This window comes from Bipolaris maydis (assembly GCF_028858645.1).
Source record: "Bipolaris maydis strain C4 unplaced genomic scaffold PSV08scaffold_7, whole genome shotgun sequence".
NCBI lineage: Eukaryota > Fungi > Ascomycota > Dothideomycetes > Pleosporales > Pleosporaceae > Bipolaris > Bipolaris maydis.
This window is the reverse complement of record NW_027093863.1, coordinates 622,967-648,545: the sequence shown is the minus strand read 5'-3', so window position 1 is coordinate 648,545 and position 25,579 is coordinate 622,967. Positions and strand designations below refer to the sequence as shown.

Here is a 25,579-nt window from a genome sequence, read left to right as displayed (position 1 = left end):
CACACTGCTGGAATCCGTCTCGACATCTTCTTCTTGGCTGTCGTCCGAGTCGTCTTCGGAATGCGACAAGATGCCCTCGAGCAGTCCGCCACCTAATTCGTCTTCTGAATCGCTGGGCTCAGGCGCCGGGCGAGTGACGACCTTTCTCTTGCGCGGATTCACAGACATTTCGTTGGTAGTTTGGTGTTCTTTGCTTCACCTTTGCTGTGAACTATCGCAACCTTCCAAAAATTATTCCTAGCGCCCCAAGATTTCGGCTTTAGCGTCTCGCACGTGCCACACTTCCATCGGCCAAGGCAGACGGACGCTTGGGGCATGCACAACTTTGGGACTTAGAAACATCTCGACGACCATTCACCCCACGCAGTCACAGTGACGCCACCATCTACTGCTGCACGAGTGACACTGCATTGCATTGACTGCACACAGTAATACCACCGACTTAAGATGGCGACGCGCCACGCTGATTCCTCAAGGTACGACGACCGAGATCGTCGACGCTACAGCCCGCGGCGCGACAGATCCAGAGATAGAGACAGAGACCGTCGAGGAGACCGCTATAGTGGAGAGAGCCGCTTCAGAGATGATAGGGACCGCCGGGACCGTCGTGACCGCGATCGTGACCGGGATCGCGACACATATTACCGCCGCTCGCGCTCTCCCCCTCGCCGCCGTGACCGATCACGAGACCGTGGAGACCGCTACAGCAGCAGACGGGACCGCGACGATGACAGAGACAGGCGCAGACGCTCTACCTCACGCCGGCCTGATTCTCGCTCGTCAATCACACCAGCACCAGATAATAGACGGGATCGACTAGATGCTCCCCCGCGCGACGACAGGAAGAAAGACCCCGAGACACAAGCCAAGGACAAGCTCGCTGAACGTGCGGCAAAGCTGGCTGAATGGAAGAAGCGCAATGCTGAGCGTCTTGCCAAAGAAAAGACAGACACACAGGGCACTGGTGCCTCGCCAGCTGGCACTGCGCCTGCGACCCCCTCCGCTGTTGCTGCGACGCCGCCTCCCCAGGCCCCAGCAAGTGAGGCCATGCTTGACACCGCTAAGACTAAAGTTCCGCAGAAGAGCGTTACTGAGAAACTCAAACAGAAGCAGCCCGAGAAGTCGACCTTCAAGCTGGATGCTTCTGCTGCCGCCCGCCCCTTGGACATGGCCAAGCCTGCTGGCAAAACAGTGACAGCCACCAGCAGTATGTCTTCCACCATACCCTCTTCGCGCAATCACGGGCTAACCCATACAGATCAATCAACAGTCAAGGGCAACGGCAACATTGGCTCTTTCGGCCTCAAGACTAAGACAGCAGCAGAAGCCGAGGCTGAAACTTCGAGAAAAGCCTTCCTCGACGAAGAAGGCCCAACGCGCAAGCGCAAGTTTCAAGCCCTCCCCGAATTTACTGCGAGCGACGAACCTGAACCCGAAGCTGACGGTGCCGAAGACGATGATGCTGCAATGAGTGGCATTGGAAGTGATGATGAAGAGAACAATGCGGAGCTCCAGGCTCGCCTCGAGAAGCGTCGCGCGGATATCGCCAACGAGAACAACCAAGACGCTACCATGGAAGAAGCACCTGCCGTCCAAGTCCCCGCCGCCGACAAGATGGACGTTGACGAAACTGCAGGGGCCGAAGAAGACGAAATCGATCCTCTTGATGCCTTCATGGCCGACTTGACCGAACCACAACCTAGCCGCGGTGCACCTTCGGGTCAGGCTATGTTCGCCGACGAGCTTGAGCCTGTCGAGACCTCTGTTGAGGCGCAGGATCTTCTCGAACTTCGTGCTGCCAAGAAAAAGAAGAAGGAGGTTGCCACTGTCGACCATGATAAAGTTGAGTACGAGCCGTTCCGAAAATCTTTTTACACTGAGCCGCTCGAGGTTTCTCAGATGACGCCAGAAGAAGTTGCCGATCTCCGTCATGAGCTTGACGGCATCAAAGTGAAGCCAGATGATGTGCCTCGTCCCGTCACCAAGTGGGCCCAGATGGGCTTGCTGCAGGCAACCATGGATGTCTTCACTCGCGTAGGCTACCAGAAGCCCACATCTATTCAGGCACAAGCTGCTCCCATTTCTCTTTCTGGACGTGACCTCATTGGTGTCGCGAAAACTGGTTCTGGAAAGACGCTCGCGTTCGGTATACCTATGATTCGTCACATTCTTGATCAACGCCCACTGAAGCCGTCTGATGGTCCCATTGGACTGATCCTTGCTCCTACCCGAGAGTTGTCATTGCAGATTGTCCATGAGCTCAAACCGTTCCTCTCAGCTTCTGGTATAACTATCAAATGCGCTTACGGTGGACAGCCCATCTCCGACCAGATTGCTATGATTAAGCGTGGTGGCATACACATTCTCTGTGGAACACCCGGTCGCCTGATCGATTTGATGACTGCAAACCAAGGGCGTGTACTTTCCTTCCGCCGCATTACCTATGTTGTTCTTGATGAGGCTGATCGCATGTTCGACATGGGTTTCGAACCACAAGTCATGAAGATTCTTGCAAACGTGCGCCCAGACCGCCAAACTGTGCTCTTCTCAGCAACCATGCCAAAGAACATGGTTGCATTGGCCCGTAAAGCCCTGAACAATCCAGCAGAAGTGACAATCGGTGGTAGATCCAAAGTGGCTCCTGAGATTACCCAGATCATCTCCATTGTTCCCAATAGTTATGAGAAGAAGATCAACAAGTTGCTCCTACATCTCGGTCAGCTTTTCTCTGAGGATGAGAATGCACAGGTATTGATTTTTACGGAGCGGCAGGAAACTGCGGAAGATTTATTGTCCAAGCTCTACAAGGCCAAGTATTTCTCTGTTAACACGATTCACGGAGCTAAAGACCAGACTGATCGTAATGAAGCGATCAGTGATTTCAAGCAAGGTGTTCTTTCTATTCTCATTGCCACGTCTGTAGCAGCACGTGGTCTTGATGTCCCCGGTCTAGCACTCGTCTTGAACTTTGATTGCCCAACTCACTGTAAGTACCACCTCCATCCCTGCGTATATGTAGTACTTCTTTGCTAACATGTTTGATAGTGGAAGATTATGTTCATAGGTGCGGTCGTACTGGTCGTGCGGGCAACAAGGGTACTGCTATTACCCTTATTGAGAACCCCGGTCAAGAGCGTTTCGCTATTCATGTCGTCAAAGCACTAAAGGAGAGCGGAGCAGAAGTTCCTGAAAAGCTTCAAGAAATGGCAGATACCTTCCATGAGAAGGCCAAGGCAGGTACTGAAAAGTACTATGGTGGTTTTGGTGGTAAAGGTCTCGATCGACTTGATGCAACTCGTGCTCTTGAGAAGAAGCGCGAGAAGCGCCAGCTCAAGCTGGAAGGTATTGAGGACAGTGATGACGAAGAAGAAATTCTGCCAATTGTCAAAAAGCCCGAGGTTACTGGTCCTGGTGCGGTCAAGGCTGCTGAAGGAACTACACCTGCTGCTGAAGTCGAGGATCAACCACACTGGATGAAGCTACTCAACAGCAAGATTGTTGTCAATAAGACCGAGCGCCCCGAGGCTGCTGCAACTGGCAAGCCAATGAGTGCAAGAGAGAGGGCAATGGCTGCTGCCTCCAAGGTTGACGGTAGGCTCAGCAAGAAGGGCATGATCCACGCGGGCCAGCCCATCGACAACAAAGGTCCTGACGCCGGTCTCTATCATTCAACTATTGAGATCAACGACTTTCCCCAGAAAGCTCGATGGGCCGTCACCAATCGAACGAATGTGGCCAAGATTCTGGATCAGACTGGTGTCTCGATTACGACAAAGGGTAACTTTTACCCACCTGGCAAGCAGCCTGGTGAGAATGATCTTCCCAAGCTGTACATTCTGGTTGAGGGAGATACGGAGAACATTGTCACACAGGCTATGATGGAGCTCACCCGCCTCCTGCGCGAAGGTACAATTGCAGCAGAGGATGCATCTACGACTCGTACCGCCACTGGCCGATACAGCGTTGTTTGAGAGTCTTGCACCTGTTAAGAATCTTCTTGCATGCACATCCTTTTCCTCACACGATTTCCACAGCCGTCACACCGCCACTATGAGTGTCAGACATTGTTACGGCTCGCTTGTTTCTTGTTCAGGATTGGTGGGGACAGACACTGCATTCGGAACTGGAGTTGGACATGCTAACAAAGCACGCTTTCAGAGTATTCAAATGGGGCATCAGCAAACAAGAAATTGAATCCTCTTCAAAACGTGAGTGTGGATCCAATGCCGACTCACCCTCTTCTTTGATTTACACCACCTCGTCGCAGGTCTATTTTGAGCCTCAGCCTCAGCCTCCTTCCCGCTTGACCGATCGTGTTATAACAGGGTTCTTGGGAAACGGCGTCTTTTGTACATTAAGAAAAAAAATAAGTTTGCGCCTGCATTTCAGTTCTCTACATGGCAGCAATGGTTATGAGAGAAGAGACAGCAGGCTCTCAGTCCTATGTAGGGGCGAGGCTTCCTTTGCATGGACCTACACACTTCGAGTGTCTTTTAAAAGAATGCATGTAGATTGAAACTAGAATAATTCTCTTCAACGAATGCATATTCGTCGGGTACTCTTTGCCGCTGCAACCTCTGATCGTGTCGCTGAATTCCCATCTCTATCATACTCTAGGCATTTGGTATCACAAACTCCCCAAGAAACCACCGTCACACACGTGAGATTGTGCAAGAGGCCTCTTCCCGTCCGCACATACTTGCAACTCATTCCAGAACCTACAATGACACCTCTCGCATGGCCACCGGCCCTTGCTGCCGTCGACCGGTACCCATTTATATCCTCTCCTTTCACGACCGGCGAATCGGAAGCGAACCAGCCCTGACACTATACCTTTTGCAGCCAACATGCATGCATACCAGCGAACAAGCACTAACTGGAGAAGTTAAAAAATCATGCATGCAGTAAGCTTCCACATGCTGTTTTGTTAGTTCCTGGCACTAGGGTGGCGGAGCCAAAAATGCCACATCAAGGCATGCATGCAGGGGCGGCAAAAAAAGCAACTACCACTTGCGAAGGCGAGGGGAGGCAGGAAGCGAGAAAAGCAAATACACCTCAGAACACCGTGCGTGCGGTAAATCATGGGAATTGGTCAAGCTGAGTGCTTGTTTGCCGTCTTGCTTTGCGGCACATGCATAGTCCACGCCTCCATAGCCTTAGTACCTAGGCTAGATCTGGATATCCCTTTTCCAAGCGGGTTTTGCTTCGTGCATAGGCCAAGACGTGCGGGGGCTGAGGTTCCTTTACCCCAATCTCGGGGCCAAGATGAGCAGGAAGAGGTGGGAGGGACACGGTGGAGGTGTATGGGGAAAAGTTTGATTTCGCGGCCACACGGGCGTGTTGGATCGTGGTTGGTGGGCTGCGGGGGTTTAGACCAGCCACAGGAAGGATTTTCTCTTCGGCTATACCGTTCGATTTGTGTATCTTGCTGAAACCTTGTCTTGTCGAGCTTCTAGAATCTTGAGTGTGCTGATTGCGGGAGAGGGAGTTCTTTCCTGGTTTAGCTCAGGCGTTGGAGGTATCCCTGTGCAATCAAGCGTTCGACATCGCCTTGGCGGACGTAGAATTGGGAGTTTTTGGTCAGGGTTATTGAGCTGTGCAATGTCATTGGTTGGTTAGCTTATTGGGTCTTGTTCCTGCCGTGCTTCGGCATGCCGAAGTTCATCAAGGGGTAACTATACGTACCCGTACTCGGTCTGTATCTCACCGGCATCCTTGAGCACTCGGACGTCAATAAAGAGATCACGTGGCGGCTCCAGGCTCCCTGTTAGATCGATATCCGTCCACTGGCCCTTGTATGCCGCGAGGAGGTCACTGTACTGTCTTACGTATTCCTCCTCTTCTGGACTCAGACTACTCTCCTCTCTTCCGCCCCCGGTACCTAGGGCGCTTCCCCTCGTGGCTTCTGCGGCGTGGTCCTTGCTACCCTGTTGCTCGAGCACGTCAATTCCCTCCCAACAATACTCCTCCAACTTATCACTGCGCACCCGGTGGTAGGCCAATAGGCATCGCTTGTTGCGGCGCATGCAGAGGTGGTTGACAAGGAGCGCGCAAGCGGTTTCGGGCGAGGCGCTGGGATTGAAAGAGCCACTGTAAGGAGCGAGAATAGAGGAGACGTCCTTATCCAGGTCGCGCACCTCGCGTACAATAGAGCGTGTAAGTTCCGAGGCATAAGGCGGGAGGTGAGGAAGCGCTAGGGTGCGCTTTGCGTTTTGGACCTGGCTTTTTCTTAGACGTGACCAAATCATGGGGTACCGAGGGTATTGCTACCAGCTTATTTGCTGCCTCACCGTACATGGCTGAGGTATATATATATATATATATATATATATGTGTGTGTGTGTGTGTGTGTGTGTGTGTGTGTGTGCTGTTGGTAAGTTGGGGATATCGTGAGCAATGGCGACTTTTTGCCCAGGGTGCTATGTTATATTCGAGTTTTACGACGAGTAGATCTCGTTAGGCTTGTGGCAATCCCACTAATGGTGCAGAATCAAGTTTCTGGATAGCCGTGAAGAATGCATCTGTACTAGCATATCATGAGGAAGTGTTCAATTCGTGGATGGTTGCCCGACCCCTCATTGGTAGAAGAGCAAGGCGCGTCCGCGTTGGAGACAGGGATGCATGGGTGGGGCAGAGACGGCAATAACAGGCCTTGGCATTGTCAAGTCCAACCTCACTCTTCTGGTAATCCCTTGCACACCATCTACCTACGCACCCTCACTCGCCAGTCTCTACATAGGCCGTCTGGAAAGATGCACGTCATTGCTATCATTACACATCATTCAGTCCGAGGAATTTCGGCAATGGTGGTATCACGTCCGTAACATTGAGCAAAAAGTGGCTGTAGGGACATGAAGCTCTACTGACTCTTTTCTGTCTACCCATGGCCAAATAATATCTAATGTGCTCCAATTTCTGGAGCTTTTAACGAAAATATGCCATGTGTGCTACCGGTGGTGTACGTAGTAAGAGTTCACCAGGCGCCATTCTACTCCAACTAAGAGAATGGGTATCACCGCGTGAAAGCTGAATCGTACATCATATTGCATAGAAGCAACCAAAACACTCATAAGAACATAAGCTGAAACGCTCTAAATCATTGCTCGCCCACCCATTTGTCGAACTCAGACTCTTGCTCCAAAGACACCATGGTCGGATCAGGATGCCAAGCTTGATACTCGTCATGCGGAAGATCTAGCAAGTTGTCGAGGTCGTGATACGATAGCGCTTCTTGCATGCTGACCTGGTTGTTCCGGAAGTCGTTAGTTTGGAGAGATGTTGGATCAACACTGGACTGACTGCCTCCATATGCCAGTAGCATCGGATCCAACTGTCCCTCTTCAAAGGGCGTCCTCACATGTGGATGGGGCTGTGGGAGCAAGTCGTCCGCGCTGCCCCCGGGCAAGCCAAGCATCGACGAGTTGGATTGGAAATGGTTGGAAAGCGTCGAGGTACTCAACGGCTTCGTATGCAGGTCGTCTGTGTAGCTCGGGCTCATGTGCATGTTCGCATACGGTGCAGAGTGGTAAGGCCAGTTGTAAAGATCGTTGTAGCTCATTGGCACTGTCATCGGCATAGGTCGTCCTTCATTCGTCATCTCCCATGAGGATCTGTTGACACCGTTCGCATTTGGTCCAAATGCGCCATCAAAGTATTCTACACCAACCCCACTTGACGGGTAACTGATCGAGCGTTCGACCCGTCTAGTTTGCCTAGGGCGTGAACTTCCCGCACCTGGTGCCCATTCGGTGTCGTCCAAATCGCTCGACTCTTCATCATCTGACCATTCATTTCTTCGCTTCCGAGCTGGAGTGGCCGTCTTGCTTGGTGAAAATTTGTACGTCGGGTGTGCGTTCTGATGATTGATTCTTTCGAGCTTTGCATACTCGCTGTAGAGGTCGCGGATCTCTGGCGGCTCAAGAGGCCAGCTTTCTCCGGCTACTGACGACACAACTTGATGGTTGTTTTGTAAGCACCATGACTTGGCTCTTTCTGCGAATGCCGATCTGTACAACATGAACGAGTTCATTGGACGAGCGATGTATCCGTTCCGCTTTTCTGCTTCTCGCCTTCGAACATCCGCCGGCCTGTTGACCCACTCTTCCATGTTCTTGATCGGAATGTTGTGCAGTTCTTTTGTTAATATACTCAGCGGCGCAGTCAGCTTGGGTATTTTCTGCCTGTCTCCCTTTGCTGTTTTCGCTTTCCTAGATCTTGGTATTGCTTTTGGCCTTAGGGTTATTTCGGTTTGTTTTGGAGATGTGGATGCGGTCATTCTTCTACTGGTGCGGGTCGCTGCCCGGCTAGATTCATCGCCGTTGGCAGATCTTGGTGTTAGCGGAGAGAACAGGGCTTGGTCGTTCTATTATCCATTAGCCATGTCGCCACTGACTCTGCCTGAGACTCACTTACCGATATGCGGCCATACGAACCGTTGGGAAAAAACTCTGTCGGCGGTCCATAACCGTCCTGGGGGTTGATCAGCATTTTAACGAGCATGAGAATGCAGGTTTGCTCACGTATTGTAGACCTACTAGTCCAAGCCCACGAATGTGGTCGTCGCCATGTGACGCATGCGAAGGGATGCCTTGGTGCGCCACGGAGCTTGGGGAACCATACCCTGCCTCACCGAATGAACATCCGCGGTCTGCGTTGTATTCGGCAACTTGGTGAAGTGCGACTTGGTACTCTGCCCCAGCATTCGGCGGGGTGGGAGGATGTTGTTGGATGAGCGAATCACCCCTCATCGTAATGAGAATCAGCGCACAATGGAGTTGGTTGCTGCGACAGTGGAGATTGCGGGTGGACGCGTTGCTCTCTCTACCGCTTTGTCTTCGCCTCCTGACTCAGTGTCTTACCAGAAGTAACTGCGACAATTTTGCAAGGTGAAAATCTAGTAGTAGGTCGAAAGTATGTCTCTGCACTGCAGACGAAGTGCTTCAACTACTGAGGACGGCGGCTGAGACGTTGTCTCTGATCTGTGTGGTCTTGTGTTTCTTAAGGACCCTCCAGCCAAACGGTCGTGCTGCAAATGTGTTGCTGCATATATGTCGGTAACTACAGCTAAAATCTTGCTTCATGTTAGGTTTGCTGTGTCGCGACGGTGCATAGCAGTCCGCAAAGCATTCAGGGGACGAACCTATTGCAGTTACCCGTTTCTCACCGGCTCCAATGGTTTGGTATGTGTACAAGCAAATTCGACAACTACAAGACGCCAAATAGTATGAGAGATATGCAACTAGAGTACCGGAGTTGTGTTTTCCTGGTCTGCTACTCTTTGCGGTGATGGCAGAGGAGCTAGAACAAGGTGTGAAGGGCGGATCAACCGAAGAGAATTCTTTGTCCAGGGTCAGTCATAAGATGATATTTGTAGCGAACTACTCAATCTCGAGTTCTGCTGTTCACTTACATTGTAGTGTATCTGCGTCTCAGCGTGGACAAAGAGACTACCGGATTGGTGATGGCTGGGTACGCTTGCCGCACTAAAGAGCTGCGCTGTTTTTGTACTATTAGCCTCCCCACTGATTCAACACATACCTGATGGCGCAAACTTAGCCCTCTGGCCCGTTCACGTTTCGAAGCTCAGTAACTCGCGTTTTTTTTTCTCCAGTGGTGTGGGAAACGGCCCTCAGCCCCTCCACCATGATAGCCCTGGGCGGAAGCTACGCCTAACAAGGACGCCCTTTCGCAAGATTCACCCAGCATCAGTGAGTGTTTACCAGGTTTGACAAGGATCCAACATGGCTTGCAGCAGTCATGTGCCCTTGGCGTTCACCATCGTAAGCCACACTCACTGGTATCTTTAGCTATTGGTACCCCCTTGGGGAATTGTGATCAATCAGATCATGGGCTACTTGCCAAACACTAATCACAGCTCTGGCGCTGACGGTCCTTCCTCTTTCGAAATCAGTATCGTGGAAGGTCCTTGATCTCAAACTTCTTACAGGTTCAGATTGGTTGGCCGAAGTACATCTAGTCATTCTGTCACTTAGCAGCTTGATTTAGCGTCCTTCTTACGGATGGCTGCATATCATATATGCCAGAACCCTGACAGCTGGTCATGCTTGGCAGGGCTAGCCATAACACCGCAATTTCTAAAGTCTGTCATGCGGGCTAACATACATCTGTGCAATCAGTTCGTGGGAAAATCCGGAACTAGTTGGTACTCAAACGTGATGCATCTGTTGATTTTGGCATTTGCAGCGGGTGAACAAAGGACCAACATGGCATCCCGACACGGTGGTCACAGTGCGCCACTACAGCGAGGCTGAGCAGCCCGTTGACCGCTTGAACCAAGAATAACCCCGTCAACCTTGTCCGTTCGCGGCTGTTTAGTTTAGTGTGGATGAATTTTGAGGCAGGTCTATACGGGGAACCTGGTCCTCAATGTCTCTAAGCGACAGGCAGTGAACAGCTCAGCAAGGTTCTGCACACCGGATGCATGCAGGCAAAAATTCGGTCACTTCCGGTAGATCGTGTCGATATGCGCTTCCTATCGACCTCCTTCCGGAATGCATGCTAGGACCATTTTGGCATGTCAACCAAACAGTCTCAACTTTGTGTAACCCCGTTTGACCGACCCTCAAAGGCAGTGTCGATTGGTCTGAGCAAGCGCGAAACATATGTTGATCCCATCACTATCGGTACCACTGTGAATCAGGGGGTTCGATGTAGTTTGTGAAATTTGGACATGTCTGTTTTGGCCGGTACACCCAGAACGACGGCAAATAAGCTACGATGACGGTTGTAGTTCCGTCAAAGCATTCCAGGAGTACACGTTAGCCAGCTTGATCAGTAATGGATCACTGCTAGCGATATCGCGTTGTGTTACCACCGTCAGATGTTAAACTCTCGCCGTAGAAAGCAACCTATGGGCACATGCATCTAGGCGACTTCATCGCTGTCAACGACCACTTACTGTGCCCTTATCCTGACTTCAACTCACTCAAGCCAGCGATATTCTTATTGCTAGCCAGAAATCATTGCCAAGCCGCCAGTCCACGTTTTGAGGCCCCGATGCCACGAGTGTGCCATTAAGGCTTGCAGCATATTTACTGCTGGCCATTCGTAACGAACCCTGCGCGTGTCTCGCAGGCTCATTCTTATGGTTATGTTTTTATAATTTGATTGGTTGTAAGAAATCGTAAAGAATGGAAAGCCAACAATTGTGCTTTCCATGGCAGCCAACGATCAGTGTGGCCCCCCTACTTCATGCAAGTGCGATAGGGTTTCGACGGTTTACCCCACTTAACCTCAACCATTACCACGGAACATTTCCATGGCACAGAAGTGCCGTCGACAGTCTAGCCGTCGTCACCAACATATTTTGGGTCACTACTGTCTGTAGGCCCTAGCAGCAGTCCCTTTCTGCCCACAGGATAATAGCGACCGCGTTAAGCGACATAATTGGACCCTCGCAAGTAGGTCAACGGTTGCGGTTGAATCAAGAAACTATGCCGTGAGGTTCTTGCTCGGGCCTCCCGCTGATTACTGTGGGACTCAAATGCAATAATCGCGCCATTTTCGGACCAAGCATGTAGCGAATGGTAGCCACTAACTGCTTGAAGTCACCTCATGCGACCGGGTCCCCTCAATAACCCAGTCAACTGTGAGTCTTCTGGTGATACGGCTGTTTGGGGTCTGTCACGATGGGTATCTGTCGAACACTTGATCACGACAATGGAAGAAAACTCTCGAGACGACGTACTTACATCAGGTCTTTGGTTACGCTGAGACGAGTGGGCGAAAATAGGAGCGCATCATGTCAGCAAGGACATGTCACAGCAGTTCAAGCTCAACCAATCCTCGATCTGAGCTCAGCGAGGAGGGGAAACATCCAACAAGCCATATAGAGCTTGAAATCTTAGCCACTTTCCATTATTTTCTTCGCCTTCCAGCTGACTTTTCGACTTTCTGATGTCTGATTTCCCATGTTCATCCACCACGCATACTGAGCTCGTCCATGTTCTTCACAGCGTGCCATTTTCAACTACACTAAAAGCTGACCAGGATGGAATTAAGAAAAATGGGATTCAGCAATGGCGCCTTTCTAAGTTCAGTCAGCTAGACCTGTGATACACTATCCTGTGGAGTTGGTGGCGCGCTGGCACGCCGTGCCACTTAGACCGCACTTCTCTAGCTTGCATTTGTCGAGTGCCAACCGTAGGAGGCCCCAGACTTGATATGGTAAATGGTGCTCCTTTAGGTTTAGAGAATAGAAGCATGATACTTTATCGGGCCGCGACGATCGTGATCAGATTGACTTTAGCAGGTACTCTGTGCACAGGCTAAAGACGGCTCGAAGGCGAATGTCTTGTCTAGAGTAGAAACAACCCAGATGCAAGGTACCAACCATATACGTTTGAAAGAGCAGGCTTCTTGGCGGGCAAAATGTTGTGATCGTGGTTCTCGGCCATCAGAAACTGGAGCAACCCCTTTTCCTCGAAGCTGTCAGGGACTTCAGGGACTTGCACCAAGCAAGCCAATAAAGAACAGTGTGACATTCCGGATAGAGTCATGCCTTTGAGGCTTACCTGAGTTCACTACGTAATCTGTCGATTGTTGATTTTTCTGAAAGGGCTTTGAAACAAACCCACCGAAACAATGAACCAGCCACATTAGACTAGTCATGGCGAAGAGTTTCTCTACATTCACAGGCTGGGTAATCTGTATCGATCTCACAGATTAACTTGCATTGGAGATAATTGTTGAGAACTATGTCGAATAATAACAGCTCCGAGAAGGACGTCACCTTGTACAAAGATGAGACCACAAACTCGCCAAGCCCTGGCGAGGAAGTGAAGCGAAGGCGACCAACCTTACTAGGTCGTATAGAAGAAACTATAGGGGCTACTTCACCCCTCTCCCTGCCACCAGAAATAGCAAATGCGACAGATGGCGAGGCAAATCGGGATGAAATTACATTTGGGATGGAAAGCCCGACCAGTGTGCTCGATGAGACTGATCACAAAAAGGATCTGAACTATTTGAGTTCCCGATCACGGAACAGTCCATCCAGCTATTTTGCACCTACAAGATCGTCCCAAGCGAAGAAACATGACAAGATTGAGCCCTTCGGTCGCCAGGGCAGTCCTTTACTGCGAACATCCTCTATGCATAATACACGGCCCATGTCTCCTCTGGCACGCAGTAACAGTACTCTCAGAAACTACAGGAATAACAGTACTGAAAGTGGACAATTGTCTCACTCGGTGTCTGAACAAAGGGATGAAGCTCATAAAATGCGGAGCTCAACCTTCAATCCGACGGACAGCCCAAAATTTCATGAAAACAATGTGACCGAGATACTTGGCGGTTGGAGCCAGGGAAGAGACGTAGACTTGGGAGAGTCAAGGGTAGCCGGATTTGAACATCTAGAGGAAGAAGCAATGAGGGAACGACGCGAAGAACTGGAAATTGCCAAAGAAGAGGTGGTGAGCCTGCGTCAGCGTAACTACGAGCTAGTAGCGGAGAATGGAAATCTCAAAGCTTTTAGCATGGAGCATGACAAGGCTGTAGAGGATAAACTGAAGTTTTACAAGGCCGAATTAGAAATGTGGAAGCAAAACTACGACGCGCTCTCCACCAAGTGTCGAAAACTCGAGGACCAAGTCAAGGCCGAAACGTCACAGAAGGAAGCGACAGAAACAGAGAACAAGAAGCTTCGAGCAACAGTCGTGGAAAAGCAAAACGACATTGCCAAGATGAAAACTGAGCTCAAGAAGAAAGACAATGAGTTAATAGACATGACTCAACACGCCGCAAATACCGAGGAAGAGGCATTGGAGAGCAACAAGAAACTTACAAGGCTACAAAAGTCAGTATGTGATATGGGTAGAGTCATCGTAAGGTGGATACAATTATCGTTCGGCGGCGTAGCCATCGACCTTAAGGATCTCGATCAGGTCATACGAAATTGTGCGGATGATGCTGAGACCAACGAAGTGCTGTTGCATGTGCGGCAATTCGTGAAAATGTTTGTTGAGAAGAATGGAAGTCTGGAACGTCAATTGGAGGACAAAAAATATGAAATCACCAATATTAAAAAGGCGATCGAAGAGCAATCCCACGAGGAAGTTCCACCGACTCCCGGTCTAATGCCTTATATAAACCCGCTGTACAGCAGCGACAAAATCGAGACTCTCTACAAGGAGGAGCGAGCAAAACGAATAGCTGCTGAACAAAAGCTTTCAGCTCTGGTAACAGAAGACAAGCAAGACTCGCAACTCCAAAAGACCCAGCAAGATCTCCATTCGCAACTAGCAGACCTCCAAGCCCAAATCACCCACTTCACCCAACAAGCCCAAACCTCACAACACGAAGCCGCAGAATGGAAATCCGAGCTCACCCTCAAACAATCCGAACTCGACGTCCGCACCTCAGAATTCGACTCTGCCCTGCACGAAAAAGACCAAGAAATACTCAGCTACATCTCCGCCTACCACGCCTTCACCAGCGACGCCTCATTCCGCGCGCCCGCCGCCCTGCACAGCAAACTCTGCAGCCTCGAGCGCGACTACGCCTCGCTCAAGAGCACCTTCAACCACACCTCAGCCGCCGACGCCAAAAAACGCGACACCATCACGCGGCTGGAGCGCAAACTCAAACTCGCAACCGCATACACGACCGACATGCAACAAGCCATGTACGCGCGTGCCAAACTGCCGCAGCCCTCGGACTACGCAAGGATGGATGATGAGGAGTTTGACTGGGAGTCGGAGCTGGATGGTGGTGATGATGGGTTGAAGATGCAGCCGCCTCGGTTTACGGCGCGCCCGAGGAAGGTCCCGAGGTATCTGATGGAGCCGGCGGTGGGGAGGAGGAGGGAGGCGGTGCAGGCATATAGGGAGGAGTTGAGGGTGAAGAGGGAGAAGGAGGTGTTGGGGTTGGTGGAGGTGGGGGAGGCGAAGGGTAAGGGGAGGGGGAAGGGGAAAGGGGGTGGAGAGGTGGAGAAGGGGGGGGGGGGGGGGGGGGGGGGGGGAAAGGGAAGGAAGGGGGTGGTGGGAGGTTGAGGAAGGGGATTGTATGAGAGGGGCAAGATGGTACAGTGGGTGTTTGGAGAAACAGAGGGCTTTTGGTCGCAAAAGAAGGTAGTGAGTGAACATGTACTACATACGTTGTAATGAATGTATTCTGCTGCTATGTACGGAATTTGCAATAAACATGTTCTTCTCTAGCCCTGTCGGATTTGCACGTGTCCCACGCCATACCTTCCTCCAAAAACATATATTCAAACAGGGTGATTTCTTACATTGGTACATCTACATATCAGATCAAGAGACCCTACCACGATGTCCCCATGGCTTCAATCTATGGAATATAATATCCACCCCACTGTCCCACAACATCTCTACCAGCGAACAAATCCAAAGCAACCCAATATAGTAGAGCATGCACTCAGATACACTAAGCTAATATACGAAAAATGTGGCGCAAACATTCCGGCATAGCGCAGTTGACTGTCACTCCGCTATAGCCAACTACCTACGCGAGCTCCCTCCACGTGGAGCGGTAAGTGCGCAGCAGAAATGTCACTGGTCAAGCGAGAAGAAGCTAAACACGTGTTCACGATGCTAATCCTTTGATGGACAATGAGGAGATGACAACATAACACTAACGAACGTGGGGAAGCATGTAGTATCCGTGGCTAGCAAGGTACTTGTCTCGTCGGACTGGGGACTGCGAATCTTTGTGTACGTCGTGTAGGTGGTTTGCGCTCGCACCAAGTAAGTCGTTGAGGAGTTGGCAGGTCGGACGAATATCGGATAGTAGTAATAGTAGTAGTAAGCAAGAGAGTCCTGAGTGTTGTGTTAGCAAACACCAATTCAGCGCCCCTTGAAATCTTACGAATCTGGAAACATGCCTTGCGAGTGTAGAGAGCGTTAGTGTTTGGTGTGGAGTACTTTTCCGCTTAATGACTCCCCCACGCGTTAATGCAAGCGTGTCCGCAAAAAGGAAGTCAATGGTCCTTTGATGCGATAAGATGTGATCCTTCTCTTGTACGACCGAGTGTTTTTGACCGCTGTACAGATTTCTAAGCTGGGATCTGCAATAAGCCTGGAACAAATAAGGCTGATGACGACTTGTTTACATGGATTGTTATCGGTGTAGGCTGCAAGCATTCCCAGGCATTCCCACGTGTTCCGCCCACCCTTGTTTTACCCTTTCTTTCTTCCCGTAAGAAATCGGGATACCGACACGCTGTTTATCGGTGCTGAGCTAGCACATTGTGCATATAGGATGTATGTGTTTCGGCGGGTGTGGCATGTTTGCGAGGGCGAGTGGGTTTGTTGACTGCGTCTGGCTTACGCAGAGAGCGGTGTGTGGGTGAGATGAGTATGCGAGGGGAGTCGAGGAGGGAAAGACGGTTGATCAGAGAAAGGAAGTGGTTCGTCTTAGCTCTCCTGAGAGGGTGTTGAGGTTTACATTGTTACTTCTTCTTTCGGATGCATCCTTTGGAAGCGACGGTTGAAATGAGCTCCACTGCTGATGGCTTGTTATGTCCATCACCTCTTCGCTTAACTGCTTATCTCCAACCAACAATTTGTAGCATCTATGACAATCTTCTCATCTGTGCAGTGTTTATCATAGGTCTCGGGACGAAGGAGTAACTCTCCAATTGGCTACGAGGATATAATGGATTACAATGTGCATGAAAACCACCTCAGTACTCTCAGCAGCATCTAGCTGTAGGTTGAGAAGGGACTTTTGAATCAACATTACCAAACCACCAACTCTTTTGCATATTGAGCTTTTTCCCGGCAGACGGTTGCCCCACCAAACCGTTTCTCCCCAGATCAACGTCTTCATAAGATTGACATTACGCGTGCACAAACAGCCACCTGGCATAAAGCACAAGGACCCTTGAGTCACATCATAGCACACGGTAGGCTTTGGCCCAACAGGGTAACTTTGATGGGAGACGAGGCGCCCAGGGGGACCGTGTCAGACAAGGCGGCTATGTAGAGCACGTGAGAGAGGGTTACTGTACCAGGTGAACGTGCTCCAGGGAACCGACAGCATTTGCGGAATGTAACCTAGAAGCACAGTTATTCAGGGACCGATTCTGTTCTTCCTTAGACTGGGCTGTGAACCCATGGGACTGGGATTTCAGCTCATAGGGCGGCTCACATCAAAGCCATGCCGTATCCGCATAATGGCCCTGTTAAGGCCTGGCGCATTGTTGCTGTAGTACCAGACACGCCTCGTCTCTGATGAGCAGTAGCATGCATTATCTTGTCCTCTGAGCCGTGATACAAGGTTGATCCATCCATCTAATCTACTTTGGCCAATGGCTATGTAACTGGGACGCCTTGCCCCACCGACCAAGACAGTCCAGAGCCTACCATCTGCTATGTCAGGCAGCCTGTGTCCCGATTAGGAATCGAGGCAGGCGGCAAGACCAGCGATGCCAGCTCCCCGATCCCGGCGGCGGGGTGGCCTCAGTCTACAGGCGTGGGGGCTGAGGTGATGCTAAGGATCCAAGACGACAGAATACGATGACGATTGCGTTAGTCTGCGTACTACATGGATTTGGCCTAGATGGGCAATGGTAGGGCAGACGGAGCCAGTGGCCAGGTCCAGGTCGGCGAGGCAGGGTGGCGGATGCGTACAGAGTGCAGTTGTGTGCAGCTGGCGGTTGACAGGACGTTTGGCAGACGTTGTTTTGATAGGCGGGCGGTGGAAAAGGAAACAGAACCGGGCCGTAGCAGTGGAGATCCGCGAGGCGGCCCGGAGGGGCGTTGTCGCGCGTGAACTGCCCGCTGCCCGCCCATCATCGCTCCACTCGCAGCACACGACACAGGGCGCCGCAAGCCCACCCTCAGCACCCTCATCCACACGCACTCACGCCCGCCCTCCTTCACAGCCTGCCTTCTGCTCCCTGGGATCATACGGCGCCCCATTGCAACATGAAGGGTCGACTATGTGGCTTACTCGCCTCAGCACATGCGCCATGCAAGTCTCAGCCACCTTTTTGTCCAGTCCCACTCGGGAAGGCAACAGCAAGCAGCCTACTCTTCCACTGGCCCAGCGAGCGCTTACCCTTGCATCCTCTCTAAGAGCCTTTCGTCCTAGGGCGGCCTATGTTTAGGATGCGCATGTGGCGCGGAGCCACCCGCCCATACTGCCAAAGCTTGGTCAGGGCAGTTGGCGGGAGGGGCGTAGAGAGAACTTTCCCACCATGGCTAAGTAAGTGGGTGGGTGGGTGAGCGCATGGCCGAGGCCTGCAAGCGGATTACAGGGCATAACAGTCTCACCGTGATGACTTTGACGAGACGACGGATTGAGAAGTCGTTGGTTGCTGCAAAGTCGACTCATACTGGCTACATTGGTACCCTACCGCTTAGCCGAGCTGCATCGCCATCACTGCTGCCGACAGCAGCAAGCAACAGCAGTAGCCTCGGCCAAGCGCGCAAATACGCAACTCCTCGCACATCACCTCAAGCGCCAGGCCCCCCAAGAAAAATACGCACTTGATAAACCTCGTCAATCATATCGCCCCATCTGCCGAGCCAACCCAGCCAGACCCAAATTGCCGGGTAAACCCAGAATCAAGTCTTACGACCACTATTTCCCTCCCAAGGCTACGTGTTCGTTTAATTTGCATACTTACACATCAAGAAGAAAAAATAGGACGCCTGAATCCCAGTGGGGCGGCCCCATACCCCCACCTCTTCTTCCTTGGAGGAGAAATAATAACAATAATAATGCACAGTAATCATAATCATTTTTGCATACGTGCATCCCTACATCTAGCCAATGCCACTAGAAAAAAGAGATAGAGAAAAGAGACACACACGAAAAAGGCCCTATTTTCCTCAGCATGTCCCGGCTAAGTACTAAAGTAAACCAATAGTTAGTAAAAAAAAACCCTCCCGCAAAGGAATTGTGGACCCAATCAACACCCTTTCCCTCCCAATCCGTCACTTTTCCATGAACATTGCATTACACACGCAATTGCGGTCTGGCCCCTCCATATGTCCCTTTGATTTTTTTCCCTCCCTAGCCGTACTTGAAATGACGCAATTTACCGATATTTCTTCCCCCTTCCTAAGTATGACCACCCCCCACCCGGGGGCCGGTCCGGTTAACGGCAAGTGGGCGGGGGGGAGGTCAGATCTTCATGATCGCGTACACACCAGAATGAGTAAGTAAGAAAGAAAGAAAGAGGAAAAGGTAAGATCAAGCAAGAGAGAGAGAGAGAGAAAGCGAAAAAGGGAAATAAAAGCGAGAATGACTGGAGAAGGGCAGAGCAGAACCAAGTGTAAGGGTGAGAAGGAAATGTTTGTTTCGGGACTAGGTAGGGTTTTTTGGGGGGTTTTCTGACTTGCTCGTTTAAGAGTAAAGGGGAGGGGGGGGGGGAGTCGGAGATAGACCCGAATGGGAAAATCATAGCGAATGTGTGTAAGTAGATGCGTGATTGGGTGTGGGTTTGGGTATGCAGGGCCTGGACCGTTTCTTGCTCACTCGCACTCAGATGCAAGTAAACGGATTGTGAATGACTTTTTTTTGTGATTCGTGGTGCTATGGTTCTGAGTGGCACGAATATGGGATCCTAGGAAGGAAACGAGAGAGAAAAAGAAGAGAATAAGGGAGAAAGACACTGCTATTGCATACTTTGTTTACGCACAAGCTTTCTGTAATATAGCGAGTTCGTTTGGATAGGTAAGCGAGCTTTCTATGGGGAATAATGTACATGTTGTGGTTGATGAAACCGTGGCGGGGGGAAGTCGGTAAAGGGAAAACCTCCCCCCCCAGTATCTAGTCTCTCTACGTGGAGAAAACAACAAAGCAACGGGCGTCTAAGATTTGAGAAATGAAAGAGAGAAAAAAAAACAAAAATCGCGCTCATTTTGCCGCCTTGAAAACGTGAGGCGTACATGGGTTTGTTCGTTAATCAAGTAGATGACACCTAAAGAGAAAAAAGAGAAGGAGAGAAAAGGACGCTCCAGCAAAGTTCACCGCGTTAGCATGTCCTGATTCTAGACACACATCACATAGTGTTGACACGCATTCTGTTTTGCGTTGTCCGTGAAGATGCCATGCGACGCTTGACACTGTCGGGCGCAACAGCCATGGTGATCCTGAACGTGTCCCTCACCCGAGTCCGGAGTGAAGCTTCCATGGAGAGATACACACCACTGTTGATATCCGGCTCGGCCAGGTCACTCGGCGTACCGGTACGTCGGCAGTAGCGCTCTGCAAACTTGTCGATGAGCTTCTCAATTCTGCAAAGTTCGGCAAGGACAAGGCTGGTGCGCTGGGCGCACTCGGCTTCCGAGTCCGAAGTGTGCGGTTGCGTGCAGAGTTCGAGCTGAGTTTCGAGTGAAATATATGGGAGACCGCGCTGGTGGTCGTGCGCTCGTGCAATGGCTTGAAACCATGAGAGGATTTTCATGGTTGCAAGGTTGATGGTCGATGCAAAGTGAGGGTTTGATGTGCAGTCGCACTCTAGTAACGTATACAGACTATCCACGGCGGCCCTGTTGGTGGCAAGGATGGACTCGAGTTTAGGAGAACCGCTCATCGCACTGGCGAAGTCACTAGTAGAGGTTTGGGACTCGAGTGGTACGTATAAGTTGTTCAGTGTTCGAAAGGCAGACAGTGTGCAGTCGTGGGTTGCAAAGTTTCCCCAAGCTGGAGGTGTTGATAGGGCTGCGGATAGTGTTGGCGAAGGTGAGTCTATGACCGTCTCTTGGGATGTGAACATGTTAGGTTGCGCACTCAGCAGCTGGTGGCTAGTGTGTGGTGAAGGTTGTTGCGATTCCAGTGATGCAAACAAATCAGGTTGGCTGTGCGTACTGATAGAACGTACGTGTCCATGTGCAGGAGTGTGTTGCTGTGGAAGATACTGGGGCATTGGAATGAACATGTCCGTCTGGCTTCCAAACATCATGTGATCGTCGTTGGCCCACGCGCTGACAAAAGACATGGCACCTCCTTCAGAGCATGCTGGCGATAGGTTATCACCGAAGTTGTTTGCGACGAAAGCATCTTGATAGTGAAACTCTGGTGTGCTGGGACCAAAGTAGAAGGGATCTATTGGTTCCGGTGAACTCTCAGATGTATGGGAGGCAGTGCGTGGAATTAGATCGAACTGAGCCCCTGTGGGTCGATATGAGCCAGTAGGTGATACTTCACGTTTGATCGTTCCATCCAGATTCCGGTTTTTGCGTGGTTTGCCCAATCTGCGCGTGATGAGTGCAAGATCATATCGGATGGACAGATGAAATACCTCATAGATGGGGAATAGTTGCAGCAGATATTAATGGTGCCACATCGCTGGCAAGTTGGCCTTACTTTGTCGCACTTGACCTGCTGCTGGTTAACGGGTTGGCAACTAATATATGAATGGAGAGGCGTACTTTAGCACGAGAGCATGCGTCACATGAAGCTCTCATCTTCCGAGGCTTCTGGAGTGCTTTCGAGGCACTGGCTGCTGAAGCAGTCTCTTGGCTGAATGTGGTATCGTCCATGTCGCGTAGTGGTAGTTGATGAGGAGAGTATGCCTGAACTGGGACCTGGAGCATATGCATCGACAGCAGTGTGACTGATGGATGGCTATACCGAGCCCTTAAGTGGCATGTGGTTTTATATAGAACTATAGCTGGCAACGGAGGATGCAAGTCTTAACTAGGATGGGTACCGCAAGGATCATAGCTGGATCCAGCCTGCAGGAGGCGTACATGCGACAATCACTGGGAGGGGGGACGGTCGAGTAGCGTCAAGCTGATGCTTAGGAGTACAGGGACAGGGATTGGTGCAGCCATCGATGTCGGACGTGCTTGGATGGGGCTGAAGGCTTACATGACAAGTTCCTTGCCTCTATCAAGTCTAGTACAAATCGAGGAGCATGCGAATCCGTACGAACGCTTAGTATCGCTAGTGATGAAGACGGGAAAATGCCGCGCACACCGGAACCTGACATGGCCTCTGTGCACTCTCAGACGTGCGGCTCTTGGGGTGCTTTTGTGAATATCTCACAGCATCGGTCACATGTTGGAGCGACGGCACACAGCAAGCCAGATGTATCGTGCATTGAGGCTCGGTAGCCTGGTGCTGAGGTGGAGGGGGAAGACTTAGCCGGAGGGCATGGATAGATTACTCCCACGAGGGTTACACCGAGTGGGTCGCCGCTTAGGTATGCTGGTGCGGCGTTCCATAGTAGTATTGGCTTCGCAGCACGGCGCCAAACATTTGAATCCAGCCACGACTGCTGCATGCCACAGTCAGTCGCTCTTGATACCATCGCTCAATGGGCGCGTGGGGTTCTAGTGCTGACTTGACTTGTTTAATCCGCTACACAGAGAGAAGGGCGCTTGCCAATTATGACGGCGGAAGCAGCTGAGCGCTAGGCCTCTGACTTAACAGGCATTTGGTAAGACACTTGGTGTGCCAGGCAACGTCTGGTAGTTCCCAGGGCTGAAAGGCACGTAGGACAGGTTGCGTAGGACGGACGGTGAGGCCATGGAAGGGTTAGTCAGGATGCCTGGATCCAGGGAACCGGTCAGATGAATGAATAGCTTGATGAGTGTGCTGCTCGTCGCACACTAACCTAGACTGTGCAATTCGCGGGGTCCCACTGCGCAGGGATCTGGCAACAGGCGTCGCCAGGGTTTTTGCTCAAGCGGGCCGATCGTGCGAATGATGACTACGCGGTGCTCACAGAGCCAGTTCGTCGTCTCGAGTAGTGTTAGCCTTGCGACAGGCTGGGCCTGGTCTTCCCAATAATACGTAGTATGCAAGTGCGATGGTGGCCTCGCCGACAAAGCTCCGTTCTGGCTGCAGCGTAAGTAGACGGTGACGCGTGGTAGATACGTGCAACCTCGTGGCGGTAAGGCAGAGGCTGTGGCGAAGCCCTAGTATAGGGCTAGAGTAGCACTGTCAATCGCCACTCGACTGGCAGCACATGTAGGTCCGTGATGCGAAAAGTGCCCAGTCGATATCGTCACCTGCTCTGCGCAACAGCAAGCGGGCACTATTCAGCACACCAGGGCGTCGTGGTGGATGGAGGAACCGCATGCGCATACGCAGCCGCCCGTTCCTCTCCCGCCGTTGGCTGCGCTAATATCTGGCCACTAGCGCGACGTTACATTTGTCCCCTTCCCGCCCCTCAGGCTCCCAGGATCACGACTCGACTCGAATCAAATCCATCGCCTCAGTGCCGAACGATTCAGGAACATGCCGGCAACGTCAAGGACACGGAGCCTTTGGAACATTGCGGCCAAACGTAGTATCCAACGCGAGCGAACCATGGATCCTGCCTATCCAGGCCCGCGTGTACCTCGTACTTAGTATAAGCCGTACGTACCCCAACTCCAGCTTCCAGGCTTCATACCCTCCTCTTCTGCATCCTCTAATCCAGCAAGCATTCCAATCAGGCAAGTATAGAATGATCTGCATAATAATGAACACAGCTCGGTACATATACCCCCCTGTCACGCAATATTTCAGCCAGTCTACGGACGGCACACCGCGACATCTGATCAACGCGGGATCGAAACAAGATCCACAAGGTTGTTACAGGATATTCGTTCATGGCCTGTTTACTTTCGCATCGTCAGTCCCGTTTCACCTACTGCGTACAGAGCAAGGGGCTTTTTCGCTAGCACCTGTCAGGTGAATTCATTACTAGGGATAGGGTAGGGATGGTACATTAGATGCGTGTAAATAGAGTTCTGTTGATATCTGCCACAATCCAAGCTGTCAGTTCTCATTTCGTACTTCCCTCTATCTTGCTATAATACCGATTGCGGCAATAGACTGGGATAATTAACGCTGTTAGACACTATAAGCGCGATAAACTGGGTATCCTGGATTGAAATTTCACATGAAACTCCGTTTCGTTCAACCACATGCGTGGCTTTACCGATCGCTATTGGCTTCTAGCTATATCAACCAGTGGTTCAAATCCTAATAGGGAAATCTATGCACGTGAATTTAATTGTAACCGGAGTATTTTCAATTCCAGCCCTGACTCCAAAGTGCAACTCAAGAATTCCCATTACCTCACTGGAGCTGTTCAATCTGCGCCACGTGATCTGTCAAAACTCTAATTGTAAAAAAAATATATCTTCACCCATCATGGTCCCCACCAGAGAACTTTTCTGTACCGATCAAACTCGTCGGAAATTGTCCTAATTGGGTAAACACTTCTCGTTGAGTTATTAATCAGAAGTCAATCGTAACAATCAAACCGAATAAGCCTTAATTCGCCCGCTAAGGCTCCATTTGGCCTGGTTAGCGCGCTTTCCAGCAACTGAAACGGAGCGAAAACAGCCAAAGCCAAAAAGCCCTGGGTAGCGCGCATAGAAGACATACTAGGCATGTTAGGTACATCAAGCCAATGACTGTATCGATGCGAGCAAACTACTTGCAGCCTGCAGAATGTATTCATCGACTCCGGATACCTGTATAAATGTTACCGGGTATATCTGCGTCTCAAAATTCCCAACTCGGCCTTATCCCGTTCCTTTGCATCCGTTCGGCCCTTTCCAGCCCCTACAGCTCACGTCACGTATTCTTTTCGCGTGAGTAAGTACTGGTATACATGGGTATGTTTCTTTAGTTCAGTTTTTAATAAGCTAGTAGGCAGGGGTCTAATCAGCTAACTAGAGAGAGATAGGATGGTTTAATCACTAGTATAGAGTTGGGCCACCCTCAGCAGCAATTACAGCTTCACATCGCCTCCCTATACTATTTACTATATTATCTACCCGGGGGTACGAAAGTATTCATAGTGGGTCAAAAATCCCGTTTTAGCCGGAGGTACTTCGAATGATTCAAAATAGCTCTATTTGTGCCCAAAACGTCTCAATATTACTGTGCCAAGACTGCTCCCTCCTTCATCTTACTCCAGCTCCAAGGAGTTTCTCTTTGTATTAAAACCAAATCAATTACTTAATTAGACTTAGCTCCATCCCTTCTACACCCCCACTATGAATACTTTCGTTCCCCCGGGCAGATACTATGTTGAAATTTGCTCCTAGGCCTCTAGCATCACCTCCACGAGCTCCCAATTAGTTAGCTACTGCCCAAGCTTAATATATCCATCAACAATCTCCTTCATCCTCGCCTACACTAATTTAATAGGGTTCAAATCTAGCGAGTAAGCGGGCCAAGCCATAGTTATAATCCCTCGCCGTTGTAGCTCAGTTCTTGTTAAGACAGCTCTATAGGATGGAACGTTATCGTGCATAAATATCAGCGCTGGTCTCTAGCGTTCAAATAGCTCAACGCATAGCACGATTCTTGTACAGTATCGTACAGTATTAATTATGCCTTCATCTGGATCTTATAGATATATTAGTCTCATCGCAACCGTAGTTTGCTGTTCTGCTGCCTTCGTCGCAACCGCATTTTGGTTATCGTACCTAATGGAGATTTGTCTATTTAACATATACTCGTTGAGAGGCTTTAGTAGTAATACTAACCCATTTTTTAGGGTTTAATAGGGTCTTATAGATGTCTACCCGAATCCTTTTATTACATACTTTGACTGTAAAGTCAATTTTTTTGATACCCGATTCTGGCAGGTTAGGGTGTGGCCTGCTATTCTTTTCTAAGATAATTGATCTGA

At 50.6% G+C, this 25,579-nt stretch overlaps 6 protein-coding genes across 6 annotated transcripts; 3 read left to right on the top strand and 3 right to left on the bottom strand.

Annotated features, from left to right (window-relative positions):
* Nucleotides 1-70: 70 nt before the first annotated feature.
* Nucleotides 71-4,053, top strand: PSV08DRAFT_390504 (P-loop containing nucleoside triphosphate hydrolase protein; the record flags this gene model as incomplete). The annotated part of the gene is made up of 5 exons (XM_066093507.1): nt 71-171; nt 430-476; nt 821-1,207; nt 1,259-2,986; nt 3,046-4,053. The coding sequence occupies 5 exons, from the start codon at nt 71-73 to the stop codon at nt 3,969-3,971; spliced, it is 3,189 nt and encodes a 1,062-aa protein (XP_065949103.1). The 3' UTR covers nt 3,972-4,053.
* A 962-nt stretch (nt 4,054-5,015) lies between these two features.
* On the top strand, nt 5,016-5,466 carry PSV08DRAFT_42326 (uncharacterized protein). Its single transcript, XM_066093957.1, has one exon. It carries the CDS (start codon nt 5,082-5,084, stop codon nt 5,430-5,432), a length of 351 nt encoding a protein of 116 aa, XP_065949102.1. The 5' UTR covers nt 5,016-5,081; the 3' UTR covers nt 5,433-5,466.
* PSV08DRAFT_390492 (uncharacterized protein) lies at nt 5,467-6,297 on the bottom strand (the record flags this gene model as incomplete). The annotated part of the gene is made up of 3 exons (XM_014227241.2): nt 5,467-5,594; nt 5,686-6,218; nt 6,271-6,297. 3 exons carry the CDS (start codon nt 6,295-6,297, stop codon nt 5,501-5,503), a joined length of 654 nt encoding a protein of 217 aa, XP_014082716.1. The 3' UTR covers nt 5,467-5,500.
* A 799-nt stretch (nt 6,298-7,096) lies between these two features.
* On the bottom strand, nt 7,097-8,747 carry PSV08DRAFT_351538 (uncharacterized protein; the record flags this gene model as incomplete). The annotated part of the gene is made up of 3 exons (XM_014227242.1): nt 7,097-8,362; nt 8,413-8,469; nt 8,520-8,747. 3 exons carry the CDS (start codon nt 8,745-8,747, stop codon nt 7,097-7,099), a joined length of 1,551 nt encoding a protein of 516 aa, XP_014082717.1.
* Nucleotides 8,748-12,716: 3,969 nt separating this feature from the next.
* Nucleotides 12,717-15,011, top strand: PSV08DRAFT_223323 (uncharacterized protein; the record flags this gene model as incomplete). Its single annotated transcript, XM_014227243.1, has 2 exons — nt 12,717-14,894; nt 14,985-15,011. 2 exons carry the CDS (start codon nt 12,717-12,719, stop codon nt 15,009-15,011), a joined length of 2,205 nt encoding a protein of 734 aa, XP_014082718.1.
* A 4,982-nt stretch (nt 15,012-19,993) lies between these two features.
* Nucleotides 19,994-21,476, bottom strand: PSV08DRAFT_180072 (uncharacterized protein; the record flags this gene model as incomplete). Its single annotated transcript, XM_014227244.1, has 3 exons — nt 19,994-21,188; nt 21,236-21,315; nt 21,366-21,476. 3 exons carry the CDS (start codon nt 21,474-21,476, stop codon nt 19,994-19,996), a joined length of 1,386 nt encoding a protein of 461 aa, XP_014082719.1.
* Between the last annotated feature and the right edge of the window lie 4,103 nt (nt 21,477-25,579).

Coding starts and splice junctions, on each gene's coding strand:
- PSV08DRAFT_42326 (XM_066093957.1), top strand. CDS start 5,082: ATGGGAATTGGTCAAGCTGAGTGCTTGTTTGCCGTCTTGCTTTGCGGC.